Below are 11,014 nucleotides of genomic sequence, written 5' to 3'. Positions count from 1 at the left end.
ATAGGCCTTGATCACTGTGGCTGCCAAAAACTGACCAAAGACTTTTTGTGGTTATTTCATTTTTGGGAAACCAAACAGTTGTGAATTTCATCAATCTTTTAAGACTGATTTCTCAATATGCATACTGTAGCAAATACAAAGCAATCTACTTTTCAGAAGAAAGTTTGATGAAATGAGCAGAATGCTTGAGTTGAGATTACAAGCAATGCTACATTTACTCAGTGTTTAGAAGATCCCCAGTATGGCCAATCAAGCAGAACAGCTGTTATGCAGAGAAGTCCTCAAAAACAGTGGCCACCATATCCTTTTACTAATTTTTCAAAAATGACTAGTACTTAGATGCCATACCACAAAACTAAACCATGCTTCAACTATTTTCCTCAAGCATTATAAAACTAATTTCCTATTTTCAATATTGTAAAAATAGACCTGTCTTCTCCAAAGGATCTTGTCATCCACATTCATGGATGTGTGCATTCCCTCTTAACACTGACTCTAATGATATAAATTATTTTTATCATTCCTTAAATCCAGTCTTACATAAAGTTACATAACGCATGGAGTAAAAGAGGAATGAAAACAAAGCATGGAACCCTGTATAAGTGTGCTGACCCAAAAGCAATTACACCAACAGCCAGGGGAAGTGGAAATTGTGAAGTAGTCTTCAACAATTTACTGTAAAGAGACAGAGAAATATATATTATGCAAACAACATTGTAGGAAAAACCAGAATATGCTGATATTTTATACAGTTCTGAGAAAGTATTCTAAATGGTGTTAGATGGAGTAATTTTTCATATAATGAATTTAACCATACGTAATTTTTAAAAAGATCAATACAAGCTATATTTTAGCCAGAGAAAAATACTAGCCGAACTTTTATTCACCAATTCTACCTCAAAAAATTTACCCTTGCAAAAATAATATTTACTAAGACATACCTATAGAAATATTTATTTTAACCCTACTTGTAATAGCAAACAAAACAAAAAGCCTCAACCAAATAAAAAGGGAATGATCCTTAATTACTAACAGGAACAGTATTAAAATGACACCAAATCTTATTAAAAGAAAAATACAGAAAAGACTATTACTTTTTTTTATTCTGAAAACAAAAAACTGGGATAGGAGGGGTTAAAGAAATTTGTCTAAGGACATAGGGCTATTAAATGGCAGGGCAAGATTTAAACCCCAGGTCTGCCTTATTCTACAATGTCTACAAACATCTGCCAGAATCAACTGAAAACAGGCTCGTAGAGCAAACAACCAGGCAATGAAAACTCAAATTTTATTATGGAGAACTTTAAACATATGTATTAGTGAACTACTAATAGTATAATGAACCTCATGTACCCATCATCCAACTTCAAAAAGTATCAAGTGATGGCCAATCTTACTTCACCTATAATCCTATCCACTTCACTCCTTCTGTACTTTTTAAAAGTTTGTTTGTTTGTTTGTTTATTTATTTATTTTAAGAGAGAGAGTGAGCATAGGAGGAGTAAAGAGAGAAGGAACAAGGGAGAATCCCAAGCAGTCTCCATGCCGTCAGTGCGGAGCCTGACGTGGGGCTTGAACCGGTGAGATCCTGATTGTGCCAAAATCAAGACTAAGTCACTCAACTGACTGAGCCACCCAGGTGGCCCTCCTTCTGTACTTTTTGGAAACAAATCTTATTAGACATCATATATTTTAAGGGCTAAATTAAAAAAAAAAATCATTATATCCTAACAAACCCGATAATTAAGAAAACAAATATAGTACTTGCATATAAACCACATCTGCATACAAACCATAATTACTCTACAGTTATAGCTTTAACTTTAGGAACAGTCAAAATAATTAGAAATAAAGAACATGTTTCAGGCATCAAAGAAAGAGTGATAAAGACTAAGAAGAGATGTAAGAAAAAGAAAGACTGAACTACTATACCTGGATTTTATTGAAACGGTGTGAGTATTTCCAAGAATTGCCATAGTTGGAATAAGGATAAATGCCAAAGGTTTACACGGATCAGGACTAAGTTTAAAGTAATACCTACATCAAAGACAAAAAACAAAAACAAATCAACAAAGTATACTCAATCATTTTAAATTATCAGAATCAAACAAATTAATTAAATTTCAGAATACTGCATTGATATGAGAGCTCTAAACAGCTCATGAAATTTTTGATAAATAATTTTTGCTATAAATCATCTTTATACCTAAGGCTTTATATTGAGAATTATGTTCAGAAACTACTAAGGGAAATGAAAATATCCAATATGGGAGCACTTCCTTTTATTTTATTTTTATAAAGTTTATTTATTTTGAGAGTGTGTACACGTGAGGGGGAGGGGCAGAGAGAGAGAGAGAGAGAGAGAGAGAGAGACAGACAGACAGACAGAGTCCGTCCCAAGCAGGCTCTACACTGGCAGCATGGAGCCCAATACAGGGCTTGATCCCATGAGCAATGAGATCATGACCTGAGCTGAAATCAACCGACTGAGCCACCCACGCACCTCAGCACTTTTCTAATAATAGGTATGGGGCACCTGGGTGATTCAGTAGGTTGGGCGTTGACTCGGTTTCAGTCAGATCATGATCTTGCAGTTCCTAAGTTTGAGCCCCACTCTGGGCTCTGCACTGACAGTGTGAAGCCTGCTTGGGATCTCTCTCTCCCTCTCTCTCTGCCCCTCCCCTGCTCACTCACTCCATCTCTCTCAAAATAAATGAACTTAAAAAAATTTAATAATAGGTACATGTATGTCTGAAAGGTCATACAGAAATAATGTTTTTATAAAACAAGTTATTCAAAATATATTAAGGCTGCTCTAGTTTATAAAAAAGATGAAAAAAATGAAGATTTATATAAATTGTCTCTTATTTTCTTTTAAATCTAAATTCTCATCTCTGGCATTTACTGACAGTGAGACATCTACAGCCTTTTAGAATCATAAATTTATGCTCCTCAAATAATTTTCTCCCCAAACCTTTGAACAAAAAACTCTGGATCGTGACTAAAATTAGGGACAAAGGAAGAATATTAACATCTGGTAACCTGTTGATTTATCAAACTTTGACTTTTCAAAAAATATACTTTCAGTATTTAGATAATTTGAAATTTTTATATTGTTTCTAAAAACTATATTGAGGAGTTCAATTATTGGATGATGTGGCCTATTCAAAAACAAATTATAACTAAATATTCTAGAAACAATCTTAGAGGGCATCTCAGACTCTGATTTAACCTAGAATAGTTACCATGTGGCAAGGCAAACGATGGTCATTTATTTTAGTTTAATGTTTGGTGCTCATTAGAAAAGTACACTTTTTTTTCATTATTTCCAATATTTTTAAATGTAAGCATTTTCTTCTTCCCCAATTTAAGGAAACATAAAACTGATCATGAATTGAAAAATACTTAAAGCACTAGCATTATGAACACCTTGGGTCAGCAAAACAAAGCACATTTTCACATATGTCTAGACTCACAGAAGGTTAAAGGTAAAATAAATAAAACACAATTCCCTCTTTTGGGCAGATTTTGAGGAAGTTTATATTCTCACAGTAAGGGAAAAAAATGTGATTGTATTGAAAATAAATTTCAGGTGATATATAGCTTCCTGTTCTTGAGGATGTTTGATGGATCGTTAGGAATCTGGCAAGTCTCTACTTACAGACATTTATTGTTTTAGCCACATAAATTATAATTATATAAATAAAACGCACCTGAGATTCTTTAACCAGTAAATTAAAGATGGCATGCTGAGTAATACAATCCATGTTAATAAGTTAATCACAGTATTGTGCATACGAAGACTATCTTCAGCATCATTGGCAGATAAATGAAGATAGTGTACTGTAGAGTCTTTATGGTGATTTGTTTTTTTTTCATTTCTTCTAGAGTGTTTGAGATTCTACAAAGCAATAAAGTAAAAATACTAAGGTATTGCATAAAATTTAAGTTTATTATTTTACTTAGAATCACTCCATTATTTAACAGCTAAATAAACACATCTATTACCAAACTGATATAAAATACTTTGCTCAAAGTATAAATTACCTTGCTCAAAAGTAATCTAAAGTGGTTATCATTATAAAACTTTTGTTCCTTTGACTTGCTATTTCCACTGCTGAGAATGTATCTTCTAAGTAATTACTTAAAATTTAAAAGATAATTTGTAACAATAAAAATGACATTTACTGACAAAGATCAATTTAAAATTAGACAATCTAATTTCTAGGTTCACTTATCTTAAAATTATTTAAATTCATGACATCTTTTTTTAAACACTGTAAAATCCTAACTTAAAAAAAAACACAAAACAATTTTTTTATTCCCTCATGTTCTTTTATATTAAAGTGATGTAGAGCTTTGAAAATAAAACTTACCACAGTCTGGCTATTTTTAAAAGTTGCTAGGCTGGCTTGCAGATGAACAATCTAAGAAAAAGAAAAAACTGTTTAATTTCACTTTTATTTTGAAACAAAAAACAATCATTTTTATTACAATTGAGAAGTATTATAATCTGAAATTTAAAGAAATCTAGAAAACTAAAAACACACTTAAACATTTACAAACAGTCTTTCAGAAAAGGTAAATAATAACTACACATACTTGCTATCATGGATAAAAAAAGAGAAAAAAAAATAAGAACAAACTTTCAGAGTATGATAGGGCCAGGATATATTGTTATACCTCCTATATTCTGTGAGACTATATTTGAATAATGCTTTGCTCTAGAAGCTTCATGTCCTGTGAGTAAAATATTTGATTATCTTCATTATAGCATAAGGAATTTAACATGTTTCACACATTCCACATCACTGAAAATCTGAACTTGGTGAAATGTTTGTAAGAACCTGAGAAAATCTTTTAATTTGCTATGTTTGCTTAAGCTAAGTATTTGAGAAAATTTTGCTTACTGGATCAATTATTTGAAACATCCAATTTGAAAAGCTAAAAATATCATATTTATAAATCAAAGTAGTAAACAGATTTTTCTGATAGACAAAATTCCTTTGGAAAACTGAAAATAATGTGTATGTATTAGTGTTAAAAACAGACATAAGTCAACTTTGTTTAAAAAAAGAAAAAAAAGATGATCCATTCTGTTATCAACCGTCTCTACATAAGCCTCATGTGGAGAGTATGCAGTTGTATAACCTAGATTTTCCTGCAAAGCTGTCAGCCTTCTTGGAAGTGTTTTTTGGTTTCCCAGTAAAATTATCAGACTATTTTATCCTTGCCTTCTGATTCTCCAGCAACATCTGTTAACATTCTATATTATCTCAGTACATTTGATAGCTTGATCCCACTGACATAATTTTTTGTTTACTACCCATGTTTAAAGAGGTGTGAATAAAAACTGCTCTAGTAAAATATTTTTTAAAAAGCTAACATTACTTGTAAGAGCAAGAAGCAATGTGAAACAGGTTATATCTTCTTCCCCCCTTTTTTAAATACACTAACCAAACTCAGATTAATAATTTCAGCTTTACAGTGAACTACGTATTTTAAATAATTAAGATGTTTAAAAAAGCCTTTTACACTTAAGCCTGTTAGAGAATAGAAGGTTACTACAGCTGTAATTAAAATTTTTGTTAACAACAGCAAAGGAAATTTTATGCCTGCCTGACCCAAAGCCCAGCCATTCTGACTTCAGTGATGTGACATACCTTAAACACATAATAAAGATAAGTAAGAAGTATGGCAAACGCTCCACAAGTTGTCCAACTAACTACGATCAAAACAATGGTCAAAAAGGGCAAGTCTAGTGATATCATCTTGATATCTTTAGGAAGTTCAGGGGGCCTGGAAAAAATAAGAATAAAGCTTTTACAAGTATATTAACAGTTACTTACATGGTCACATATAAGAAGAAAACAATTCAGTACTCTGCCAGGCTCTCCTGCTTATTAATATGCAAATACCATAAGGTAAGCACTAAAATGTTTTTTCATAAAGGCAAGGGATGACACATATTTGATTGTAAATTCTGTAATACACTGTGATAGCTCCTCTTTCACGTAGATACACTATGGCTGATACTAAGAAAAAAACGTTGCTACAAATAATCATTAATAATAGGCTCTGTGCCATGTATTTCTGATCTTGATTAAGAGGAAAAACAGTTTTCTATTTCTTAAAGTCTTGAGATCACTCAGACAACGTGATGCTAGTAGTGTCTGAAGCATTTCAGAAGGGTGAAGGAAGAAGGCAGACCATAATCCCCTCTGTGACAGTAATCATATAATATGTCTGGTGAGGAGCAGTGGCAATGGAAACTAGGTCAGTGGTTTATCAGAAAAGCCTACCAGTAACTTCAAACTTTGTCTATGGGCCTGTAATAAAACTCTAGGCAATGTTTTTGGAATTTTTATGCATTTCACCTAATCTGATCTTAAGTATCTTGACTGGAATCTATTGCCCCCAGGTTTGACTGAAAGTTAGCATATAAAAGCATTGCCAGAGAAACACTTCTTCCTTGGAAAGATTTACAGCCATAAACATTAAAACTACTTCTGTAATCTGTCAGTATTTTTTTTTAAGTAATGTCAACCCACAATATGTGGCTCTAACTCGTGACCCCAAGCTGAAGAGTTACACACTCTACCAATTGAGCCAGCACAACATCCCTCTGTCAAACTTTTTTGATTAACTCCTGGCATTAAGGTCTAACTCAAATATAGCATTTATCTTGCGATAATATATTTTTAACAAAAGTTTTATTTAGATATAGCTTTGAACATTAATCCATGTTTTTCTAGTCATACAACTTTCCTTAGAAATTACAGTTTAGTGAAAGCAAATTAATATTGAGGATCCTTATCAAAATATAATTTTTTCCTTAAGAGCAATGAGAAAACTTTTGGTCATTCTTTACCTTTTCAAAGCTAGCCACAATGAAGAAAGGAGTCTCACAGATGTAGAAGAAAGTAGACCACCCCAGTAGGCAGTACATGTTCCAAACAGAAAGAGAATCAAGGATACAAGGGGGAAACACATACTCTGACTAGTTAAAACGATGGCATCTAATTCTGGCAACAATAACACATCCCATAATTCCTTAAACCATTTATATCTGTGGATAAAAGAAAACATACAATAAAAGCAAAAAAAAAAATCAACAACTTTCAAATATTTAATGTCTGAGGTGTTTGACCATTTACTACAGTCCCCAAAGTTCAATGATACTCAACTCATAATTATACTGAAAAACACATTTCAATTCCTTGTAGAGAAAAAGTCATTTATCTTCCAAGTAAGTCTACTGATCTTCAAGGATCTGAATCCTGAGTCTCAATATAACTCCACTGCTCTCTACTGATCATTGTAATGAAGTAACAAGTGATCTTTTTTTAGGTTAGAAAACCAACAATTGTTGACAGAAGAAAAGAGATCTAAGTATATTGGTTCTTAACCAAAAAACCCACAAAATGTGAATAAATTAAAAAAGGAATGTTATGTGTGGTAGAGAGATCCAAAATATACTTGTATGGGAAGAGAAAGTGATCTGAGACATGATTTCATCAATACTCTATAATGGTTTGTGTTCATGAATCTGGGATACTCAGAGATCATGGACCATGTACATCCATTTGCAAACGTTAAAAGTCTGGTATGTTTACAGACTAAGTTTCTACAATTGATATATATATATATATATATATATATATATATATATATAAAATTTTAAAACCTTTGAATTGGTTATAGTATTAAAGTAAATGTTGATATACCAATTAGGCCTCTGCCTAAGAGAAAAACCTCATTTAATAAAACATATTTTTATGAAAATTTATATTATGTTATGGGGCCAAACATGTTTTTTATATATAAAACAATTAAAATCATTTTCACAGATAATAAAACTTACCCCAACAGAAACTTAATCATAAGTACAAAAGGATCAACTTTATATGGCTTGGCTTGTTTATCCAACATAGTAGCATATTCTAAGCAATGACCTGGTGATTAAAAAAAAAAATTATATGTAGTAAAGAATTCATAGTGATTAAGTATAGACTTATCATACACTGACTGCATTACCTGTAAGAGCAATATATTTCTTGTTACAAAGCAAGGGTCATTACTATCAAAGACACTATCTTCAAAAGATTAAAAATCACTGTAATTCAACAGATCTCATACAAGAGGACACAATCACTTGTGAAACAGCTTCAGGAAGCCAAAGCTGGGGTTTCACCATTTGTATTTTCACAAAGCTCCAAAGGTGATTTAAAAAAAACAACAACTCTATAGAGATGTGATTCTTATACTACACAATTCATTCAAAATATATGCAATTCAGTGGTTTTAAGCATTCACAGATATGCCTTCCTCACCACAATCAGTCTTAGAATATTTTCATTACTCCCAAAACAAACTTTGTTCCCTTAACTGTCACCTCCAATGTCTCCTTATTCCCAGGCAACAACTAATATCTTTTCTGTCTTTATAGACTGGCCTATTCTGAACATTTCATATAAATGAAACCATGTAATATGTGGTCCTTTATGATGGGATTTCACTTGGCATGTTTCCAAGATTCATCCATGTTGTAGCACCTATCAGCACATTTTATTTATCCATTTATCAGCTGATAGATATTTGGGTTGTTTCCACTTTTTGGATATTATTAACAGTGCTCCTGTGAACATGTATGTACAAGTTTAGTATGGGTGTATGTTTACATTTTTCGTGCAACTAGGAGTACAGTTCCTGAGTCATACTGTAACCGCCAGACTACTCTCCAAAACACCTATACCATTTTATATTCCCAACAACAGTGCATGAAGGTTAAAATGAATACTAAAAGTAGACTTGAAATTGTAAGTTATTGAAAGGGAATGAGTAGCTGGAGAAGGATTTGGCAAGATGGAAATGGTAAAGGTTATTTCTGGACAGCTTTTATGTATTTTGGTCCTACTCTCTTCCTATCTCTTACTATCCAAGCCCAACAAGTGTGTGAGGGCCTTACAAAGTAGGCTCCTGGGAAACTATTCTAATTGCAATAGACTAGGGAAGGTTTTGTGCAATGTAGTGTCTATTCTGTATTTGCCTCTCCAGATCCATTCCATCGCCACCCTTTACTTTGCTCTGAATTCTGGGAGGCTGACTTCGGTTCAGTGAATGATAGGCACTGGAAGATAAGAGGAAATAAGGTTAGTGTATTTACTTCCCCATCTTTCTCCCTGCTGACAGTGGCTGGAGCTGCAGTAATGCTGCCCTCTCATATAGCTCTCTCTAGGCTTGCTCCCTCTCTTGCCCTAGTCCTGAGGAGTATCAGATGGATCTGTTGCTAATCTGGCATTTTATCATTTCTTGTTGGTTTCCCCTAACCCATCACATACCTTTCAAATAGTCCCTTTATTAAGATTAACTCTCAATTATTCCATTCAGTGTGCCAGAACCTGATACAGCTGAAAACAGCCCAAATAATATGCTGAATGCCTACTATGTGCTTGACACTATGTTAGGCACCAGGAATGGAATGAAGAACAAAATCCCCATCAGTGAGACTCCACCTGTTAAGACATCCTCAGAAGAGAGGGAAAAACTTCAGACACAAAAGTATCTTTTCCTTACTGGAAAAGCCCAGTAAGGAATCTTCTTGGGTATTTCCTAAAACTAGAGGATCTCAAACCCTTGTAAACTTAAGAGATAGGTCATAAATTTTCAAGAAATTGAGGTATTCCTTAACCACATGACAGATAAAGAAGTAGAAATGAAGCACTAAAGAAGAAAGGGAGAGAGAGAGGAGGAATAGAAACATTCTTACCTGTTGAGAAAAGAGAGTACAACTGTCCTCCATAAGCAAGAAGGATACTAGATGTAACATAAGCAGGAAGAGCTCCACCATGAAATCTAACTACCTAGAAAACAGGCAAATCAAAAGGCAACTTTTGAATATTTGTGTTAATGAAATAAATGTACTTTCACATGAAATAAAAATGTCTTTCTTCGTTTTATCTTTCCTGACATTGCCACAGCGGTATACTTCCAGTAATGGATACCAAAACTCTAAGTAAAATAAATGTGAAGAATATACAGCATGCTAGAAACATGTTATCAGATTTTTTCATAAAGGTGTAACAAAATATATATAATTAAGCAGCATATGTATGTTACAAAGTTTTCTTACAAGGTACATTTGGTGAGCATGTATTTAATATGTTTCAGGTTTGATACTAAACATTTTATATGCATTATCTCATGTTCTCCTCCTAAAAATCCTTTGAGGTAATTCTTATCCCTGTTTTACAAATGAAGAAATTCAGGCACAGGGAGCCCAAGTAACTTGCACAATTAAAAACATAAAAGACAAGCAAATTACTTGTTAACTCAATGTTCTCATCAGTAAAATGGAGGCAACAGCAGTACTTACCTTATAGGTGTTTTCAGGTTTAAAGATGTTCATTTGTGTAAAGCATTTAGAATATTAACTTAAACATGAAAAGCTATCAAAAAATATTAGCTATTATAGGCATACCTCATTTTATTGTTTTGCTTCATTGTACTTTGCAGATAATTGTGTTTGTGTTTTGTTTTTTTTCTTACAAATTGGAGGTTTGTGGCAACTGACACTGAGGAAGTTTACTGGTACCATTTTTGCAACAGAATTTGCTCACTTGGTGTCTGTCACTTTTGATAATTCTCACAATATCTCAAACTTTTTCATTATTATGTTTGTTATAATGATCTATGATGATTAATGACGACTCATGGAAAGCTCAAATAATGGTTAACATTTTTTAGCAGCAATAAAGATTTAAAAATTAAGGTATGCATGGTTTTTTTAGACATAATACCATTACACACTTAATGGACTGCAGTATAGTGTAAACATAACTTTTATATGTACTTTTATGTCATTTGACTTGCTTTATTATAATATTTGCATTATTGTGGTGGAACTGAACTCACAACTCCAAGTATAACCCTGTTAATATTTCTTAAATAGGGAGCTGTTTAAGGGGGGAAGGGAGGGATGAGCTGTTTTTATGTGAATGGAACTAAAGTCAAA

At 32.9% G+C, this 11,014-nt stretch overlaps 1 protein-coding gene across 1 annotated transcript in view; it reads right to left on the bottom strand.

Moving 5' to 3' along the window:
• Nucleotides 1-217: 217 nt before the first annotated feature.
• Nucleotides 218-11,014, bottom strand: part of PGAP1 (post-GPI attachment to proteins inositol deacylase 1) — a 76,923-nt gene continuing 66,126 nt past the window's right edge. The window contains exons 20-27 of the mRNA XM_047085176.1: nucleotides 9,770-9,863; nucleotides 7,865-7,955; nucleotides 6,872-7,069; nucleotides 5,664-5,799; nucleotides 4,377-4,427; nucleotides 3,714-3,901; nucleotides 1,933-2,037; nucleotides 218-675 (exon numbers count right to left, since the gene is read on the bottom strand). Coding sequence (XP_046941132.1) covers nucleotides 537-675; nucleotides 1,933-2,037; nucleotides 3,714-3,901; nucleotides 4,377-4,427; nucleotides 5,664-5,799; nucleotides 6,872-7,069; nucleotides 7,865-7,955; nucleotides 9,770-9,863 — 1,002 coding nt within the window. The 3' untranslated portion in view covers nucleotides 218-536. The remainder of the gene's footprint in view (nucleotides 676-1,932; nucleotides 2,038-3,713; nucleotides 3,902-4,376; nucleotides 4,428-5,663; nucleotides 5,800-6,871; nucleotides 7,070-7,864; nucleotides 7,956-9,769; nucleotides 9,864-11,014) is intronic.

This window comes from Lynx rufus, unplaced genomic scaffold (genome assembly GCF_022079265.1).
Source record: "Lynx rufus isolate CCGP_SWC_20201006 ecotype Redwood Valley unplaced genomic scaffold, mLynRuf1.p SCAF_2, whole genome shotgun sequence".
In the NCBI taxonomy this organism is placed as follows: domain Eukaryota; kingdom Metazoa; phylum Chordata; class Mammalia; order Carnivora; family Felidae; genus Lynx; species Lynx rufus.
Note: the sequence above shows the minus strand (reverse complement) of the source record. Positions and strands in the feature narration are given on the sequence as shown.